General features: G+C 40.4%; 1 protein-coding gene across 2 annotated transcripts in view; it reads left to right on the plus strand.

The window, feature by feature from the left end:
- Positions 1 to 22,666, plus strand: part of HMCN2 (hemicentin 2) — a 2,554,053-nt gene that overhangs the window by 849,199 nt on the left and 1,682,188 nt on the right. For both annotated transcript variants that reach the window (XM_044058392.1, XM_044058391.1), the window contains exon 25: positions 16,189 to 16,272. In XM_044058392.1, coding sequence (XP_043914327.1) covers positions 16,189 to 16,272 — 84 coding nt within the window. The remainder of the gene's footprint in view (positions 1 to 16,188; positions 16,273 to 22,666) is intronic.

The following is a 22,666-nucleotide window of genomic DNA, read 5'->3' on the forward strand; positions in this document are numbered from 1 at the left end:
ACTGTTTTTAACAGTTTTATGTCTATTTATGTTTTTTTCTACTATTTTTAAATTAATTGAGTCTGATATAAATATTTAATTGTTTTTCTTAACTGATTGGTCACTTTGAAAGTATATATATCAAGAAAGACATGGGATGTTTTATTAAGTGTGATGAAGCGACCTGGAAGGTCGTGAAAGTGCTCACTTTGTCCTTACAATAAAGAATTTCCGTCTACTGTGGCAGTTCGACTTTTTATACATACACCTACTGCATGTCTTTGGAATGTAGGAGGTAAGTGGGACACCCGGAGGAAACCCATATAAGTGCAGGGAGGGCATGCAGATTCCACATAGGACTCCAGCCGAGAATCAAACCAAAGAACCTCTTCCTGTGAGGTGACAATGCTAACTGCTGTACCACTGCAGCCGCCCCAATGATTTTATTTATTGTTTGGTTAAAATGCATCATAAACCCATATGGTACAACATCATAAAATAAATATATAACATTTATATAAAACTTTTTTTCTCATTACTTATTATTTTTCTTCATTCTGCTTAACTTTTGCTATAAGCAGAATTAATCCTTCTTAGCAAGCTGCCTTTATCCAATAGCATTTCCTTAATCTTGGCATCCAAAATATTCTAAATTACAAGTATGATCCTGTCTGCTTTATCTTTGTGTATCATATTCTTTATATGGTCCATATAAAATGATATGCTTGTTAACCTGTGTTATTCCCTTCACTATTTTCATTTGACCGACTTTCTCGTTATTTAAAAAGTGTTCAGGTTTTCTTCGATTTGACATTTACTGTATAGCCTTTCATTCAGTCTTATAATGCATTGTCCCTATAACTACTGTTTTATTCAGTAAAGCCCCTAAAAAAGTCTTGCACTTCTGTTACATCACCAAATCTGTTCATTCTATGATTGCATTTCTTACTTCCACCCATTAACCTTCCAAGGATACTCAACATTTCTCCTCTGTTCGTGGTACCCAGTCGGGGAGATGCCAATTCCTTATTTGTCAGTGCTTTGGCTAGAATTGAAGGGGTGAGAGGTGATTTTCATTCTAGGAGTCTGCATGTCCTCCCCGCGGTTGGGTGGGCGTTTGAAAGACATGCGTAAATGGGCGTGCCTTCGTTGAAGGTTGAACGTCAAGCTGGCACCTCGGCGTTCGTGAAAATCTACTTCCAATCCTTAGCGACCGGAGTTCCACTGTGGTGAACCATAACCGGGAAAAGCCGAAAGACAACAACAACATTAAATTATTTAGAGACTAGTTTTATTTTTAATTATGGTACTTTGTACCCTAGGGGTTTGAATCGAGAGGTTCTGTTTAAATTTCTAAAATGGTTATATAAATATTAAAAAAATATATATATATATATATATATATATATATATATATATAGTTTTTGGGATGACATAACGTCTAATTATTAGTTGTTTATTCAATTATTTAATGTTTTCAGTCATTTTGTATTTTTAAGATTTTCTGAGAAATTGTATGCATTTCCCATTTTGCGTAAGGCACTGACTTATTGGTGTTTCCATGGAGACTAATTGATTCATTATTCAATTGTTGTCACTTAATTGATGTAATGAGCTTTATTGCTTAGGTTATTTAGGATGCTTTTTTTGTTGAGTTTAATTTGTTTTGTTATTTGGAGATACTTCCTGAACCTTGTTTTGTTATTTGGTGATACTTCCTGAACCTCTTCATTGAGATATTTCCTGTCCTAAACTTTAATACAACTTCATCACCATCCAAACTTAAATAAATCCCGAGAGAAACACTCCTCATTCTCCACCCCTCACCCTCCCCATTCTGCACCCCTCACCCTCCCATATACACTTTCTGGTTCCCTCCCATCCTCACAGAGTCCCACCTCTTACTTTCAGAACTCCTTTTTTTACCCCACACTCCACAGTGATTCTCCTCCTCACCATCTTACTCAGCCTTCCTTTAACACACTACGCTACACCATCATTAACCCCATCTCTTACCCTGCTGCCCCAAGGGTATTCATCAAATGCCTTGCTCCTGTGATTGCATTTTGCAGGATCTTGGGGATCCAAGTATTTCCCTGCTTGGATGACCACCTGTTTAAGGCATCCTCTCCAGAGATCCTGTTGAAAAATATTAATTTTACCACTCTCTTCTGCATAGCCTGGGGTTTACAATAAACTTCAAGAAGACTTTTCTGAGTCCTTCTCAGGACTATGTTTTTCTGGGGTGCAGGGTCAGACAGTGCCTATGCTAGCATCTCTGCCTTGTCCCAAGGCCTGGACACTCTTTTCGTTCTTTCAAACTCTTCTTCCTCTGGCCTCTGTTACAGCCAGGGAGTTTCTGAGAGCTCTGGGATTCATAGCATCCACCATCCCTATGCTTCCTCTGGCCATACTCCACATGAAAAAGTTTCAGTGGTTTCTGAAGTCAGTTTGGCTTCAACATGAGCATCTCCTAGAATTTGTAGATGTCCTTCTATTCATATGCTGCTATGCTGCAATATCCATAACATGAGGGAGTTCACCTCCGGTTGAGTCGTACATCCGGCCGTTTTACCACAGTTAAATTGCTATTGCATAGGTAAGTGCATCGGCCTGTCATAGTAAGCATACATTGGCCATAAACGGACATTGGGTATAAAGCAGACGGCAGCATGCACCTACTTCAGAACTTCTATGCCTCCTGTTTGACTACCAGCTTTGGTCGTCACTCACTTGGGAAGTTACCTTGTGCTTCATCAGTGTTCGGATAAGTACCCCATATGGGTTGTTTATTACCTTTTGCTACTGTTTTCATGTGCATTAATGTCAGGTAGAAAGGGCAAGTGTCAGTGTGGAAGGCAGATTCCACATAGACTCACACAAGCTCTGTTTATTCTGCCTAGTCCCAGAACACGACCATACTTCATGCGATTTTTGCAAAGCCTTTGTCCTGAAGACTCTTAGAAGCTGCCGTGCTTCCCTTAGATTATATTTAGAGAATCAGCGCCTGAAGCATTTTGCTAGCGATATGGGTTTGAAGTCGTAGGCCTTTGGAAGAGCTGCAACTCAAGAGGACCTGGAATCCCTGACCCAAAACCATGGCTGCTCCCTCTACCCCGGATGTCCATCCCGAGGTCAATGAAGGCCTGGAGGCCACATCGGAATCCATAGATTCTCCCTTGGTGGGTACCATAGCGGAAGCCATTAAGGAGACTGCCAGCATGTCCCAGAGGGAACAGCAGGCATTCGACCCAGGCACTGGGGGGGGGGGACCATGGCTTATTTCCAAAGGCCTGCTGGGGTTACTCAGATTGTGGCAACTCTTCAGGCAATTTAAATTTTCTCAGGTCAAAACATTGTGGCAGACAGTCTGAGCAGGTCCTTAACTCAATCCCACAAATGGATCCTTCACAGGGATGTGTTTCTGGACATTGTCCACCAGTGGGGTACTCCCCAAATAGATCTGTTTGCCTCCACTCTGAACAGACAACTTCCTCTATTTTGTGCCAGAGTCCCAGATCCTCTGGTGTGGAACATGGATGCCCTCTCTTTTTCTTGGAAGTGGATGTTTCTTTATGCTTCTCCCGTCCCCTCATTCCAAAAGTCCTGTTCAAATTTCAACAGGATGCACCCAAAATCTTCGTAACTCTCTTCTGACTGAGATGGCACTGGTTCCCTCTTCTTCTGCATTTAGCCAAGGGCAATCATCACAAGTTACATCACAGGGTGGACCTATTCACACAAGACAAGGGATCTGTCATCCATCCCCACCCGCCAACTCTTCAACTGACACTGTAGGTGATAGGATTTTGATTCTAAATAGACACCTTTTTTCTGAGGCCAGGAATCCCAATACTAGGAAATCCTACTCATCCAAATGGAAGAGGTTTTCTGTTTGTGATCTTTCTCATAACCTGAATACACTTTCTGTGGATGCTCCTGTGGTTCTCTCTGTGTGAACTGCTCAATGCTGGGTTGGTTTATTCTTATGTTAAGGAACATTTACCAACTGTCTCCTTTAACTTCTAGATTTGATACTAAACAATTCCTAAAAGACATCCTTCATATTAGGCCTCCCAGGAAGCCTGTGCCGCCTCCGTGGGATCTTAATTGTCTTTTGGAAAAATTGACTCAGGCTCCTTTTGAGCATGCAGCTTTAGCTTCCTTGCAACATTGCTCTTGGAAGACTGTTCTTTTGCTAGCTCTTATTTTTACCAGATGAGTGTCTGAGCTTCAAGCCCTTATGGCTTGTCCTCCTTTTTTGGTGTTTCATAAGTACAGAGGGCCCTTGCATACTAATCCTTCTTTTATGCCCAAAGGTGGTGAATGTGTTGTCCCTTAGTCAGTTTATCATTTGCCCACTTTTTCTCCTTCTGTGCAGTCTGCCAATGAGAAGGTGCTGCACACACTGGATGTACATAGACAACTCAGATGTTATTTGGATAAGATTATTAGGAAATCTGATCAGCTCTTTGTTTCTTTTCATCCCAGGTCCTTGGGATTAGCAGTATCCAAGCAGACTATTTCTTCTTGGATCTCAAAAAAGCATTTTTTTTCTTTTTCTTGTCATGGTAAGATCCTGCCTTATTCTTTTAAGGCACATTCTACTGGGGCTGTTCCTTCTCCTAATGCTTTTTTCAAGGGTTTGGATACTAACTCTATTCTTGAGGCAGCTACCTGGACTTCTGTGCATACATTTACCAAGCAGTACAAGTTTGATGGAATCTCCAGAGCTCGAACTGGTTTTGCTAGGACTATCCTTCATGGCTTTCTAGAGGGCTCTGCTGGTCCTTCTTCCTCCCAAGTTTCTTTCTGAGCTTTGGCACTCTCCCTAATGTAATGAATACTGCAACAGTGAAGAGGAGGACAAAGTACAGTTGTGTAAAATCTTACCATTATGGTAGATGTCCTTCTCTTCACTGTTGCAGTATTCACTCCCTCCTTCCACACCTTGGTGCATTTTTTCCTCTGGATGTACTGATTACCTTTTCTTTTCCTTGGACTGGCATTCCTACTGGGGCTCTCAGTTCTGAGGATGGTACGTCTGGATGTCACCTTTATGCCCTATACTATGCAGAGTACATATGTGTGATGTAAGGCGTACCTTAAAGCAACCTAAAGGCTTTGATATACTGGCAGGATGTCAGGCCTCCCTTGGCAGGGGATCCCTAATGTAATGAATACTGCAACAATGAAGAGAAGGACATCTATCATTATGGTAAGATTTTACACAACTGTACTTTATTCTAGGTGATTTTAATCTAAACTACCTAGGTTCCCTGAGTAATGACATTACTGAATTCCTAGCCATTATCAAAATTGTACAGTTAGTCAGTGATGCTACTTGTCCAAACCAGCAAGTACTCCCTCCTGGATCTTCTAATCAGTAACAACTCTGCCTTCAAGTCCAATATATATCTATTCTTCCACCCTCTTTCAGTGACCACTGCTGACAAACCTTCCAAGTTATCCATCGTTCACCAAAACTGCCTCCCCCAAACTAATTACTTTCAGTCGTAGATCCACCATCAGTACATAAAACCTCAAAAAATACCTTGGCATCTTTTGACTGGTCTCCCATTACCAACCTACAGAACCCCAATTTGGTTGCAACAGCTTTGGCACATACCCTCCTTCAACTTAAAAACAAATTATTTCCTTCTCAGTACCTTTTCAAAACCCCCCCCCCCCCCGGCTAACCAGTAAACTGAAAGTTGTGCTCAAACTTGGGACAATGCATGATATTCATGGAGACAAACCCCCTCACCTGAAAATCATGCTACCTTTCCCTCTCTGTATAACCTAGCTATGGCATAAAACCAACTACTTCAAAATCGAGCAACTTGCTCTTCTACACAAACTCAAGCATTTTTAGTAGGAAGTAAATCTTCTCACAAACCATACATCTACTGATCTCACCTCCTCTCCTATCACCAGCTAGACCTCTCAAGCCCAAGTCTCAACTGCTGATTTTCTCAAAGAATTCAAGTACCTACCCAGTACCTCACCCTCACCTCACCCTCACCTCACCAAGCCCACTCCCTTTATCTCCCTTTTCCATTTTAAGAAAGATTCACACAAATGAAGTGTTCCCCTTCTAGAAGCATACCCCTGGATTACCCCCTATTGCAGGCACCCTACTCCTTTGGTTCATTTCACTCTGCAAAGACTTCCTTGCCACAACTCTTCTGCCTATATATAACCTCTGCTTAATTCCAAATACAATGTCAGACATATGGAAAACTGCTCTGGTTAAACACTTTTCCAAACAGCCTCAGTAAATCCATCCCACTTCCTATCTCCATCATCCATACACTTGGGAAAATACTTGAAAAACTAATCTACAACCAACTGTCCACTTAAATCCAACAGTACCACCACCTCACTCTTAAACAGCATGGATTCTGGGCTGGCCAGCACACACTGACAGCACTGTGGGCATTTACAGATGAGATCCTTCTCAGCATGGATAAAGGAAACCTTTCAAGAGCTCTCTTCATTGACCTTACCAAAGCTTTTGATCTAATTGACCACTTCCAGTTCTGTCAAGTCCTCCAAGAAATTGGGGTTAGCTTCAAGGCTGGTTCCAACATTTCTTAACAAATAGGTATTTCAGAGTCATATTAGGCCCATCCCTATTGTCACCAACACCTCTTATCAGAGGAGTGCACCAGGGATCTTTACTTGCCCCTCTTTTGTTTTCAGTCTTTATTATCAAGATGCCCTCTGATCCCCCTAACCTTCCTATTACTTGTCATGCAGATGACATGGTTATTCTTCAGTCCACTCCTTCACATTCAGCTATTCAAACCCAGCTCCAGTTTGAACTTCACTCCCTTAATTCTTGGCTAATCAACCATAAGCTACTCCTAAACCTCTCTGAAACAAAATATGATATTGGGAACCTCTCAGAAACTGAAAAAGACTCCTAACAATCTCAACATCCCTAATCTCAATGGTTGCCCAATGGAAACAACCACATCCTTTAAATACTTAGGTTTATAGCTAGACCAGTCACAACTTCCCAAACTACATTGAAAACCATCAGGAAAAAGATCAGTTCTCTTTCATTATGGTCAAGGAAAATATCTCCCTTTCTCTTTGTACTGGCTAAAACTGCAATTTGCAAAGGAGTCCTTCTCGCTCAACTTGAATACGAGCTCCCCATCATAGCCACAGCTTCTAAAAAAACTCATCCACTCTACAATCCATTGAAAACACAATCTGCCAACTGTTTTCCAATTCCTCCCCTCAGGAACAGCACTGCAGCACCCACTCCAAGGCCAAAGAGCTACCAGTCTCCTACAAAGCTGAGCTACTCCTAGTTTCTCTTGTTTTCAAACTACTTCCACCAGGTGCCTTTCCAACTCTTAACAGCCAAACTCCATAATAAAACCACCCTGTACAACCTCTCCCAGTGAGCTCCCTCACTCCAGACACCCCAAACTAAAACTGTGCTGTACTGACAACTCCTTCTCTGTTCTTGCACACAAGCTCTAGCACTCCCTCCCCTTAAAAAAGTCTTGTCTTTCCCCATCTGCAGGGTTCAGTTGAAAAAGCACCTTAATCAATAATCTGACTGCAAGTACACACCACATAACCTAACTCCCTCCCCACCTGCATCACTTCTGCTTTGAACCTCTGTTCTCAACTGCTGCTTCCCTCTCATATTTACTGCTAAAGCCAATTCATGTTTGATTTCTACTCTGCTAATATTATTTCCAGGTTATATCAATTTTTCTTTGGGATTATCTACCTTCTGTGATTACTCTGGGTTTGTGAATATGTTCTGATTAATTAATTAATTAATTAATTTATTTATTTTTGTGAATCTCTTCACATGGACTGTGCCTGCAAATGGTTTATAGTAATCAGTGTACAACCCTGGTAAACAAATTGAAATAAATAAATATGTAATAATAATTCATCATCTCATCATTGAGCCAGTTTTTTCTGCTTCATCCTATATTCATTGTATTCACTTTCCTTCCTTGTAATTTCCTCCAGTACATAGCTGAATCACTTCCCTCCTTTCTCTTAAAAACTTCTATTCTTTCCCCAAATTATTCATATTTAAGCAATAATTCATCCATTGTCCTATGTTTCTCATGCATCGTGCACTGAACTTAAACTGCAGAATTAATCACGCTCAAGCCTCATTTTTCTGTTCTATTGTATACAATCATTTTTTTTCCACTGAATTCAGCCTCAGACCCCATGCTACTGATATTAAATATAATAACATGGTTCCCATATTGCTTGGGAGTGCATATGCTTCATCTACTTAATTTAACTTTCCCACAACTACAGAGTTTATTTTATTTATTCATTCATTCATTCAACATTTGCTTACCGGGAAAGTCAGGCTGGGGCAGAGCCCATTTTCAGCGGAGGCTCAGGGAGAAAGGCTCTAGATGCATGACTTTCGAATGTGGGAGGAAGCAAGAGCACCCAGAAGAAACCCACAGTAACGCAGGGAGGACATGCAGACTCTGCACAGAAGGCACCCCAGCTGAGAATTGAACTGGAGAGCCTCTTGCTGTGAGGCAGCAACGCTAACTACTGCACAAATGCACCTTTAAATTATATTCTAAAAATGCATATAATTTTACTATATTTCTTGTTTCTTCAATAAGTTATTCTCTTTGATTCCTTATACCTCTTCACTTCTAAATATCATACCTAATATTGGTATTTCTGTTATTGCAATATACAACATCACTTTTAAGTACTTCTGCAAAACATTGACTTTATTTTTTGTTACTTTCTAAACCTACTTGTTTTAATTGCACCTCCATTTCTTTTACTAGAATCATCATCCAGTCTAGATTATTTGCAGTTAGAACAGTATCATCTGCATATGTCATCAAACATGGTATTTTAACTTACTGCTTATACTTATTTTAGGTTGTTTACTGGGGTACTACACTGATCAGTATAGACCATCCCTTAGTTTATCCATTATATTTCTTGCTATTGTGTTCGTAACCAGTGAATAGAAATTCCAGCTCATAGGGAACCCTTGGCATACCCCTTTTTCAAGATCAGTAGTCTGTTTTAATATTGCACTCTGACTTCAAAATATTTTTTCACTAACTCCGTATTCCTTCACTGAATTCAGCAATTGTTTATGTTTAATATTATAGAATGCCTTGGTTAGAGAAATTGCCTTGTTACCCTGGTCAAATTTCCCTTAGTCAGTACAAATGCCTCCTCATTTCTCCCTTGAAATCTACTCTCAAATCTCCAAACAGGTAAGTTGTAAATGACGAAAAGTGAGTAACGTATCTACTCTTAAGAACTGAAGCATTCAACCAAAAAAGTGTTTTTTTGCAGGACAGGTCTAAAATACTAGTATGAGAGTTTTGCCCCAACTTCCCCTTAAGTGTACTGACTCCACAGTTTTAAAACTGTGTGTGGAAAGGGAAAACATCCTGCAAGATCAAACACCGTGGCTGCACAGAGTGACAGATTGTGATTCTGAAGCCCGGGAACTGAGAATGAAGAGATAACAGTCCTGCTGATGACCACTGCCAGTCATAAAGAACAATTTTGTTCTGGTTATGTAGTGTACTATGACGTCATGCAAGTGTGTGTGTGTGTAATGTTGCCTATGTGATAGATGTCTCCTGATTTTATTGTGCCATTAACGAGAGAGAATAATCCAGCATCCTCTAAGATTACACATTCACTATTCGAATAACACATATTACTTGTACCATTACCTATTACTTATTCGCAAGTACCAGTCATAGCATAAACACCCGATCAAGGAATCTCTGTCTCTCTTTTAACATAAATGAGACATGTTAGAAGGACAGGTATGTATCACTGAGAATACTGCTTCTTTGGAACTGACTCCAAGTCCACATACAGCACTTCACTTAGTCTAATCAGACAACATTTTCATGACTGCACGGGAAACTGTAAATTCACCTCAGGGAAAAGCTCACAGAAAGACTCAAAAAGTAAATGTCCCATTATTTTCGTGTTTTGCCTGTCAATGGGTTATTCAAACATAGAACATAAGGGTTAAAAAAAACTGCCATGGGAATGCAATACTAGATGACTTAAGATCCTCACAGATCAATTGCATTATAAGTACCTATGACTCTATAAGAATTTAATCATGATGAAACAATAACCCCTGTAAAGTTTCATTAGCAGCAAGCAAGTGTAAGAAAAAACTGCCATGAAAATTTTTCTTTTAGCAGACTTCAGTTTCTCTGAAGGCTAAAGTTTTCAAAACATCCTAGTAGTACTGCATAAGTTTAGACAGCAGTTGTACTATTCATTTTCTGCTTTATGTAAATGAGTAAAAGGAACGCTTCCAGCAAGAGTAGCTTCATTCTCCATACTACACACAGCATGCTTGGACCTGAGGAAGTTCTGGTGTTACCTAAAAAGCATCAAAGCATCAGCAGCGCATGAGGAAACTTTGGTGTTACCTAAGAAACAGATGGCATCAGCAGCACATAGGAAGCTCTGGTGTTACCTAGGAAACAGATGACATCAGTATACCCATTCCTTAGAGACCAAACTCCCTCCTCCCTGCATCAAGGTGAAGATTTCATGGTGGATTCAGTCATGTACTCCGAAACAAGAAAATGTATATGAACATGGATTCCTCGTATCTAACTTTGGGAGCTCAGCTTGGAGATCTTCAAGTCCAGGGTACAAAGGAGGATAAAACATAAACATCAAAGAAATGTTTGCTGCAACACATGTCATGAAAGAATTCTCTACTACTATCCTACAGCTGGTGGTTCTTTGGGTAAAAATAGGCAGTACACCTGCAATTTGGTGCATGAAGAACCTAGGAAAAACTCCCTCATACATGTTTTTCAAGCTGGCTATGAATGCTTGGGAGATCGCCTTTGAAGCAAGTGTATTACTGCCCACAACTTCTATCCCTTTATAGTAAAATGTGTTAGTGGATGGGCTAAGCAGATTTCAAGCAGTCCCTTGTGAATGGATAATAAACAGAGATGTCTTTCTGAATCTGATTAGGTTGTGGAATATACCAGAGAGAGAGAGACCTGTTTGCCTGTGATCTGAATAAGAAACTTATAAAGTCTTGTGGCAGAAAAGGAACTCCAGAAGAATAGGTTCATAGGTTCATAGATTAGTACTAGGCTAACTGCTGTACCTTGTGTTTATAAGGCAAACACCTTAACCATTAGGCCACCCTCCCAACCCTCCCGTACCCGAATGTAAAACAGATGCCTTTTCCCTGAATTGGGCAGGTCTGTTTCTTTATGCTTTTCTTACAGTTCCCTTGATCCCCCTGACTACAGCTCAAAATGAAGGATAAAAGACCAAAAGCAATCTTGGTTACCCCTCTCCTAAACCACATGGCATCAGGAATGTGCAAAGTGCTGACTTAACACTAGACCTCATGACTCAAATCAGGAGTTTCCTGATACACCCAAACCTGACTAGCCTAAGGCTGACATCTCAGATTGTCTTACCTTCATTCCAGGTGGGCACATGTATTACGTGGATGTGCTACATATTACAAAGGAGGCATGAATACTAATACAAGAAAATCATACATAGTTAAATGGAAATGATTCCCTAATGGACCTAGAATATCCATCAAACATTTACAAATCAGATTTAGCTTACACCTCTATAAAAGTGCATACCACTGATATTTCAGCCTGTCTATCAGTGGGTCCCCCCTCTCTGTACTCCAAAATCTCAGTCAAGCAGTTCCTTTGGGGGGGGGGGGTCATGCACCTTATATCATGAAGGAAGAACATTGTTCCACCATGAGATCTAAACTCTGATAGAAACCCAGTCCCTACCTCTCTTGAGTCAGCTGGTTCATCCTCCCTCTAATACCCACATTGGAAATATTTTTGGTAGCTATTATCTCTGCTGGAAGGATTTCTGAGTTCAAAACCTTGATGTGTAAAGAACCTTTCAGGGTCTTTCATCAAGACAGGGTATAACGACATACCGATCCCACTTTCATGGCATTTGAGATGACCCTGAATCAGTCTGCTCACCTACATGTCTTCTTTTCAAGGCCAAAGAATTCAGGAGAATGGACCCTGCATTCCATTGATATGCATAGACAGCTGGGATTTTAGTTAAGCAGAACCAATGAAATCAGAAAGTGTAATCAGCTATTTGTCTCTCTCTCAACAGGGAGAGAGAGTAGATTTGTTAACAAGCAAATGCTACTTGTCTTTCCCTCTCACTGTATTTCTTTCTGTTACTACTACCAGAGCTGCTGTGATTACCACAGTTTTTCTTAGGAGGGTTTCCACCCAGGCTGAAGCAGCTACTCGGTCATCTATACACACCTTTTCAAAACACTGTAACCTTGGTGCAGCCCCAAGGTCCATGGCAGTGTATGCTTTTACTATCTTGCAAACTTTATATTTAAATAATTTTCCCCACTCCTGAAGCATTTTGCTTTGAGAACCTTCCCAAATGTGAAGACTGCAGCAGCAAATGCTAAGATGAATGTAGTTCAGTTGTATTAGGAATGTAAATGTTCAAGTAAATTCACTGTTATGGTCCAGGTACCCCCCCCCCCCAATTTTTATTCTTGTTCTTCCCATTTGAATTGAAGCAGGATGGCTCCATACCTCACATTAGATACTCTCTCTCATCATTTCCCACCAAGTTTCCTTCCCTCCTTTTATCTGTCTATTGCTCAGAGAGGGAGATTTCGTCTCTTGGTGTGGATGAGCAGTCATGACTACTCCATCTGGTCCACTGGGGTCTTTTTAATGACTTTTGTGGGGCAAGAAGGATCTAAAGTTATCACTGGCTGGTGTAAGCTTTATACCACCAACATCCTTAACGCCTCTGTTGAGAAGGCATTATCTGAAGCTGTGGACATCAGGCTGGCCATGAGCTTCCTGCACACAGGACATCCCAAATATAAGATGTGTACATGAAGGATTAATGCTGGTATTCACAGATATATTTTAAAATGGGCTAAGATGTGTGCCATTGTGGGTATGCATCCTAATGACCTTTCTTTTCCTACAGCTACTACCAGAAATGAAATTTACCTTGCAGGTTTTAGTGTAAATTATGTCATGAGCTGATATAAATAAGCAGTTGTTAGATTTTTCTTTACTGCAGATTGCTAAGGTACTTAGCTGAAAATAGACCGTGAGTTTTATCATGAATGCTGGTGGGAAAAGCTGCCTTAGGTCAAGCAGACTTCTGATAATGAAGTCTAGTGGGACAACATGATAATACCAGTCATTCTAAAAATATATTCCATCCCAAGAGATAAGAGAATGCATTTTCTCTGCAATCAAAACCAGAACAGGTATTTTTTTTTCAGGGAGCATGTGTTTTTTCTCTTGAACTTTTATATATATATATATATATATATATATATATATATATATATATATATACAGGTCTACTTAATTTCACTGAAAGCTCATTTCACTGAAAACTCATTTGACTGAAACTCATTTTGTTGAAAGTTATATATGGCCTGTTCCCCACTGTAGTGTGATCCTGGAGTTAGTATATAAAGTAAGGGGGGTGGGGGGCATAGCCCCCCACATAGTTTGGTTATACATTGTCTTCTGGAAATAGTTATTCATTGGACTTGTAAGTATCCATATCTATGGTTTTAAACATTTAAAATACCCCTTACTTTATATACTAACTCCAGGATTGCACTACAGTGGGGAACAGGCCATATATAACTTTCAGCGTAATGAGTTTCAGTCAAATGAGCTTTCGGTGAATTGTGCGCAGGCAACTGAGTTTCAGTCAAATGAGTTTTAAGTGAAATGAGCTTTTGGTGAATTGTGCGCAGGCAACTGAGTTTCAGTGCGATGAAGTAGACCCATGCACACACACACACACACACACACACACACACACACACTCACACACATATATATATATATATATATATATATATATATATATATATATACTGACTCCGCATCTGACCATTAAACCTATATAAGTCTCACATAAGCAGTGATCCTGATATGCAGAGAAACCACCTTTCAAATTCTGATAAAAGTCGATCCCATCTAATTGTTTGGATAGTTATAACTGGAACAACTGGTCCACTTTACCTGTATGGTAAGCAGGCTAATCAGCACTTGTGCATCACTAAAATCTATATTTTAGTGATGAAAGCATTTATGTGCTAACATGAAGCTTACATGACTATCTGACATAATAATATTCCTTATGATGTGTAATAAACTGTTTTAAACAAAGATAATCAGTGCACAATATGTGTTGTAAGTTCTTATATAAATGGCTTAGCACCATCTGTTGTTTCCTTTATCAATAGGTAAAGAATAAATCCCTGAATTCAAGTCATAGATCATAAAAGATCAATCTTCAGCAGCTTGCATCAATACAAAATGTAGTCACACACGCATTAAATTAAAACCATATTTTTTGGCAAAGGTGTAAGACTCCTCCCAGTACCTCCAAAAATCCTATTGTATTCTCACTCAAAGGTCACATTACCTAAAAGAAATGGCAACCTTTTTCATTATTGTAAAAGTACATGTAATTCCTCTAAGCGACCACAGTCCTCAAACTTAATAGATGACATTACAAATACCTCTGAGTAACTGGGATTGGAGAAATAAATCTTGTCCAGTTACACTTCAGCCAAATGTAGTGAAAACCCATCCGTTACTGTCCTTGATGGGTTCACGGATTGTCTTCTCTTAACATGAGATTACTTTCATATTTTTTAACAACAAGCTCTATCTTGTTGAAATGTTTTGTTGTAGTCAGCAGTAGCAATTTCTTTTAAGGACTGCTGTCATTGTAATTGAAATTAAAGTAAAAATAGAGTACAAATATTAAGATTAAAGTATTGGGATGATAGAATGAAATTTTCTTTGCTACCATTTTGTTTATGCGCAAATTGTCAGCAGAATCGAGGGCTGCAAATTCCAATAAAATGTATTACATGAATTTCCTAGGCAAAACTTATTTTATCAGCATGCCTCTCCAAACTAAAGAACAAATAGTAGTAGTGTGTTTATCTGTCTTATAAAATGTGACAAGTGATATTAAAATGTAGGACTAAAGTTTCATCATGGTACTGCGTAGAACAGTCTCTTAAAAGTATGGTATAAAAACTATGCTGGCTACAGACAAAGTCCTCTAGACCAGACAAAAATCATGATATTCTAGTTTTCACTGGTATGGCACGATCATGATGCACAATCTAGTATGCAGTACTGACTTTTCCTTGTGGGGAAATGCAAATTAAACCTTGTAAATTTACTATGTTTTTTCCCATATAACTGTGTCATCCTTTTGTCATCGATACAGACCAAAACGAAAACCTGTTGAAGTCAACTTCCTGTACATGGAATGTTCACCGAAACATAAGCAAACTCTGCTTTCAATATGGAGAACAGAAAAGGAGACCAAAGCTAAATTTGAATGCCTTTTCTCTTCTCAAACTAACTTCTGCTTCTCCACAGTCCTCTGCTTCAGCACTCCTTAGAATACATTGTTGGTACATGTAGATGAGGTGAAGTGAATTGTGGGAATAAGAGAATGTAATGACTCTTAATTTGTACTGATCTGCCAAGGTCTTACACATAGTAATCCAAGCAAATCTGATCCTATTGTATTGGCTTGTCCAGTGAATCTACTGAACTGATTTGACACCCCCCACCGACTAACTTAGACCATTGTTTGGCAGAAAAGGAAAGTGTGAGACTGGTTTTACTTCCACTTTTACTATTTGAATTAAGTCAGCCAGCCCATGGTAATAGGGGTCGGAGGGGGCAGACTAAAGGACATACAGCTTTATGACTGAAAACCATGGCAATAGAACACAGGTATTAAAATTATTACAAAGGTAATTTTCCATGGGTTTATTTATTACCAAAGTGGAAACAAGTGCTTTTGCACTACAAAAAATTATGATCAGGTCTCCTACCTAATTGACAAGGTTACCAAGATTCACCACTCGAGCTTTGTTCTCGGGATGAATTCCTTAGCATCCATGTTTCAAACACATAATAATCATCTATGTGTCAGAACATATTGTACCTAGATGCCAGAATGACTACCTTGCAGCATGTCATTTATTTTTATTTTACTTTGTTTTATTCTGAAAAAGGAACAAATACATTTGGAATTTATGTCATTAAATAATAATTGAACACAGATATTTGTTTACTTGCTTACATAAATAAATTATCTTGTGGTTGGATTTTATTGCAGAACCCCCAGTTTTTGAGGATTCCGATGATACAGTTCTTGAACAGAAGGCTCATGAAAAAGTTATTTTAAATTGTGTCATCAGAGGTAAGTTTTTTTTTTTCTTTTTTTTTCAGAGCTGCATTGCATTTGTTCAGAATTATTTGACATCACTTTGCCAACACATCAGTAGGCATAATTTAAAGAATATAAAATGCTGAAAAGGAAAATTTGGTACAAGTGTTTTTGTTGCGGTCCCCTGATTATGATGGGAATGTGTTTCACCTTACCACAACAATCACAATAGCCATTTAAACAGTAACACACAAGTGGGGTGTTGCGTTTCTCCCAGATGGTTGCACATATGTTGGTTATTTATGTTCTTATACACAGAAAGAAGAGGAGGGGGAGTGAGTGAGTACATGTTTGAGTCTGCTGTAGCAGAGATTTTTGTGGTGAGCCTTGGCTTTATTACTCAGTGTTATGTCTGTCAAACCAGACAATAGGCTGCAAGTTATTGTGGGAAGGAAGCTTTCTTTCTTAATTAGCTAGACTTATTCTACTGAATCTGAAATAACTCTTTAAGTATGTTTCATTGGTTTAAGTGTGTTGTGTATTTGTAAGTGTCTACAGTACATTTTCAGGAGTCTGGGGTATAATAGCACTTTTACATAACATTCATTTTTGCTTTGCTTTGAAGTATGACAGGCTGAACTCTAAAATCATGGAAATTGAGTAATATTTGCTGAAGAACTGGACCTCACAATACCTTTACTATTTTTAGAATTCAAAGCACATGTACAAGTAATATAGAGGAGAACATAAATGGAGGTCTGTTCCCAAATTATTAGAGAGTACAGATGTTTACATATGATTATGACAACATACATAGATTTAGAAATTAAAAATGGTCTGGTGTAGTCACGAAAAAGGGGATCCAAATCTACACATCTATTTAGACTAACTCCTATATACTAGCAAAACAGTAAACGTTTTTTATTCCACTGACATATTTTTATCAGTAAAACTAGATCATAAAATAAAGAAAGTAAGGACTGCAACCAGAATCGAATGAGAAGCATGACAGAGTCATGTTATCTTTGTCAATGCAAAATGTGTTGCACATACATGGTTTTAATTTCCAGGCTCTGCCATGACCCTAGATCCTATTAGTTAGTGTCAGGATTGTTTGAAAGGATAGTTGTTACAAAGTCAGCATCCATATGTTCAGATAAAGGCAATGAAACATGTCCTCAGCAATTTTACAGCTTTATAGATGAAGCCCCTTTCCTAATGAAATCTACCCTCCATCTTCTTCTTTCTCTTCTCTTATCTTATCTATACAAGATGTCCTTTGTTTTTCACTGTTTTAGTCATTACATTTGGGTTATCTGCTAGCAGGTAGCCCTCAGCCAGCCTGATTGTCAAAGTCTTGGGTCCTGCATCGGTTGCTGTCTCATCTTCCATGATGTCAGGTAGTTAGGGGTATAAAGCATGCAGCTGAAGCCATTACATCTGTCTTTCTTGCCATGCAGTGCCCGAAGCAGAAGCAGTTCGCAAGTGCCGGTCGGCCGACTCCTGAAATTTTCATTTTAGAGTTTCAGAACCGAAGTCTTCAAAAAAGCTAAGTACCCCATTGGGGATCCTTTTTTCTTGCTCTAAACCGATGTCAGTAAAAGTTAACAATTGTATTTCTTGTGGAAAGCAAGTACCTCATAAAGATTTTCATTCGTACTGCACTCCTTGCTTAGGCTCAGACCACAACGTACCTCGCTGTCAGTTTTGTGCCTTATTCAATCCTCATACTATTCGTCGTTGGTTCATTTTTGCATCTAACTATTTTGGTACTCAGTTCAATTATTCAGAAATGGCTTCGGTAAGCCATCCGACTACCGACATCCTGAAAAAACATAAAGATAAAGACAGAGACAGACCGCATAGGAACAAAGCTGCCGACGACACTTCCGTTAAGCTAGTCACCGGTTCGCCGGTATTCAGTGAGGTGCTTTTGCAGCTCCTGATACCCGCTACTTCAGATTTGCAGGCCTCTACTGAGACCCATTCGAAGTCCGGTATGCCACGAGATGCTTCTTCGACTGTGGAATCTACGGATGTCTCTACCTTGGATGGGTCCAGAGCCGCTGTGCAGGCACCAGCTTCTGAGGGTGTATTAGGGCCTACTGACTTGCATATCAAACCAATGCCATCTTCTTCTTCAAGGCCTAAGACTCGATCCACACCTAGAAAACTGACGTCCAAACCACATGGTCAGGCCCATATACCTAAAAAAAAAAGGATAAGAATGGCTGAAGACCTTATTACTCTAATTAGGGGAAGCCACCCTTCTCCCTCTAAGAGACCTAGAACTGATTTTCCTTTTGATTCTTCTGATCAGGATTCTGAAATGTCTGTTTCTTCTGATGACCAGGATTTGCCCTTATCTACATATGAGGATTCTGATGCAGAGGACTCCATTCCCTCTGCTTCTCCTCCAGAAGATTTCTCTTTTGGTGAAACTTTGCACTCTTAGGGAGCATTTCCGCTGGGAAAGCCAGGATTTCTTTGACTCCAAAAAGAGGCATGGGGATTTTTTACTCCTGCCTCAACACAGGCCTTTAGCTATTCCTCTTGCACTGGACATTGCAGATGATGCCTTCTTGGAATCTAGCCTGGCCCCAAACACCTTACCTCCAGCTCCCAAGAAACCTGACAGGTATTACAAAATACCTGATTCTCTCAAGTTCCTCTTTAAGAATCCTACTGCAGACCCAGAGACCATTTCACAAAGACCCAAAGGCATTAAGGCTACTACTGCCAAAAATCCTATCCCCTCTGATAGAGATTCCAGGTCCCTGGACAGATGGGGTAAGAAGGTATATACTTCTGCTACTTTGGCTATTAGGGCCTTAAACTGCCAGTTTCATATGTTAAAGTACCAGCAGCATATTATTAGATTACTTAAACAGAAAATGATGTTGATTCCTGACTGTGCTGAAAATAAAGAATTATAGGATTTAATGCATTCTGCTGAACAAGTTGGTAAACATACTTTGCAATGTGGTTTTTACTCCTTAGAGGCATCTTGTAGGGCTGCTGTTACTGGGTCTGTTCTTAGAAGGCATGCTTGGCTTAAGGAGCAAACTCTGCCAGATCATGTTAAAGCCAAATTACTGGACGCTCCCTTAAACCAAGACCGCCTGTATGGCAACAAAGCAGAAGAAGTTCTTAAAAAGATGGAGGAAAAAGCTAAATCTATGCAAACTGTTAAAGATTTCCTGCAAGTACAGCCTCCCAGATTTAGTAGGCATTGGCCTTCTAAGAATTGTTCCTTTCCTGTCTCTTCCAGGCCTTCTCAGTCCAAATCCAGAAACAGCAGACCACCTAGGCCACAGTCTCAAGGTACTCACAGGCCTAAGCAGTGGGGGGCACCCACTTCCAAAGCTGGAAGTAGTAAGACACCCCCCTATGGTAAACTGTCACAATGACTTAACCTTAAACCTTCAAACCCTGCTCAACTGACCACACCTTTAGGGGGAAAGCTCGCCCTGTATGCAAAAAAACTGGGAACTCATTACCCAAGACAAATGGGTTTTAAATATAGTTTCCCAAGGATACAGATTCCACTTTCACACCTTACCAACCCCAAAAGATTGTCCGGACCTACCCCCAAATCAGTGGGCAGAGGCTCAACAGCAGGTTCTCTCTGTTTTCTAGGTATCAGGGCTATTCAACCTGTCCCAGCAGAAGAATGGGGACAAGATTTTTACTCTAGACTTTTCCTGGTACCCAGAAAAGACAACTCCTGGCGTCCTATCCTGGACCTATCTATCCTAAACACCTTTTTGGTAATTCCAAAATTCAAAATGCTAACTCTTCACCAGCTGCTTCCCATGCTGGGCAAAAACACCTGGTTGGCAACGTTGGATTTAAAGGAAGCTTACCTGCACATCCCAATAAGGGATTCTTGCAGAAAATACCTACACTTCAGAGCAGGCTAAATGCACTATCAGTTCTCTGCACTGCCCTTTGGCTTATCTACTGTGCCCAGGGTATTCACAAAATGTCTAGCTCCAGTCATTGCATTTTGCAGACAAATAAATATTCAAATATACCCATACCTGGACGATTGTCTAATTCATGCAGAAAGCCAGGACATACTATTAAATCATCTGGTACTTGTAAAGAAACTGCTAACCTCACTGGGGTACACCATTAACGAAAAGAAATCTCACCTAGTACCCTGCCAACAAATTGTATTCCTGGGAGCAAGCTTGAACACAACTTCCCAGTTGGCCTTCCTCACGCCAGAGAAACAAGTTTATCTGACAGACTACTTCAAATTACTGTCCACAAAGACCCAGTTAACTGCAAGGAAAATACTTCAAGCTCTGGGGTTCATGGCCTCTTGCATTCTACTAATTCCATATGTGAGACTGCATATGAGGAAACTACAATGGTATCTAAAAAGCCTATGGTGTCAACATTCTCAGGACCTGGACTCAGTGATTCCTATCATCCCTTGTATAACAACAAAATTCCTTTGGTGGGCAGAGGCCTGCTACCTCAACAAGGGACTGCCATTCACTCTACCCCCTGCTGCCCAAACCCGAACAACAGATGCATCAGACTATGCATGGGGGGCTCACTTGGCAGGGCAGTGCATTCAGGGCAAATGGAAGCCCAGTCAAATGCACCTGCATATCAATCAAAAAGAAATATTAGCTGTACAGAATGCTCTGACAGCCTTCAAGGACCACATCCTTCCAGGACAATTAATGGTAAAAACAGACACCACTGTTATGTGGTACATAAACAAGCAGACTAGCCATGGCTCTGTGGAACACAGCCTTGAGTTACCAAGTGCACCTACATGCTCAATTTCTGCCAGGCAAGCTAAACACACTGGCAGACAACCTAAGCAGAAATCTCATGGACCCACACGAGTGGAAACTGGAACCAAAGATATTCAACATATTGAGAAACAAATGGGGGAGCCCAGAGATAGACCTGTTTGCCTCCCCTCAGAACTATCAATTGGACAAATTCTGCACAAGGACTCCCCACAGACAAGCTTGGAAAGTGGATGCCCTGTCCTTCACCTGGGAAAACCTCTCAGTCTGCCTTTCCCCCTCTGCCTCTCCTCTCCAAAGTTCTACTAAAGATCAAACAGGACAAACCAAGGACAGTACTCATTGCACCAGACTGGCCACACCAACACTGGTACCCCCTCCTGCGCAGTGTGTCATTGCTGGAACCATGGCACCTGCCTCAGACCCCTTCCCTGCTGTCCCAGCAGGAGGGCCAGATTCTGCACTCCCAGCTTCAAACCCTGAACTTTGCAGCCTGGCTAATTACCTGAGCTCTCCATTATCATCCCTCAGTAAGCAGGTGCTGGATGTCATTCTGGAGGCAAGGAGGACTTGTACTAGAAAATCCTATGCTGAAAAGTGGAAAAGATTCTGTTCCTGGAGCCAAACTCAGGGGATGGGCACAACAGTGCCCAGTTTACCACATATTCTTCAATATTTAACAGACATGCTTCACAAGGGCCTTTCCTTCTCTTCTATTAAAATTCATGCCTTTACCATTTCAGCCAGTCACCCCTCTTCTCTCACCCACTGCTGAAGCAATTCCTCAGAGGGGCTAAAAATTTAAGACCACCCAGGAGAGCCCCTACTCCAGCCTGGGAAATTAACGTTGTATTGGAAAAGCTCACTCTACCTCCCTTTGAGCCAGCTGCAACTGCAGAGTTAAAATTCCTTTCTTGGAAAACAGCCTTCCTTCTAGCCATCATTTCAGCAAGAAGAGTGTCTGAATTACAGGCCCTCATGGCAGTGGAGCCCTTCATCATCTTCCATCCTGACAAGGTGTCCCTCAGGACCAATCCCTCCTTTATGCCCCAGGTGATATCTAGTGTGGCCCTTAATCAGTCCATTCATTTGCCAACCTTCTTTTCTAATCCACACAACAAAGAAGAATGAATACTGCACTCTTTGGACGTGCACAGACAACTTAGATTTTACTTGGGCATGACTAAGCCTCTCAGAAAAACTGAACAGCTGCTAGTTGCCTTTGCTGCAGGGGCAGAGAGGAAGGCCATTTCAAAGCAAACCATTTCTAAATGGATAGGCCATTGTATTAATTTATGCTATAAGCACCATGGAAAACCCTACCCCACAGGGTATAAGATCACATTCCACCAGGGCTGCATCTACTTCAGCCTTTCTCAGAGGTATACCCACCAGGGACATCCGAGAAGCAGATACCTGGAGTTCTGTCCATGCCTTCACCAAGCATTACCACTTGCCTATTTTCTCTAAAGCCAGAGCTGATTTTGCCACTGCAGTCTTGCAGGGCCTAATAGCTAGTCCTAATGCTCTCTAATTACCTCCTCCCTTCCTTAGCTTTGAAAATCTACCCAAATGTAATGACTGCAACAATGAAACACGAAGAACATAGTACAGTTGTGTACACTTACCATAAATGAAGATGTTCATTTGTA

This window comes from Protopterus annectens, chromosome 16.part0, assembly GCF_019279795.1.
Source record: "Protopterus annectens isolate FY-2018-M chromosome 16.part0, PAN1.0, whole genome shotgun sequence".
In the NCBI taxonomy this organism is placed as follows: domain Eukaryota; kingdom Metazoa; phylum Chordata; order Ceratodontiformes; family Protopteridae; genus Protopterus; species Protopterus annectens.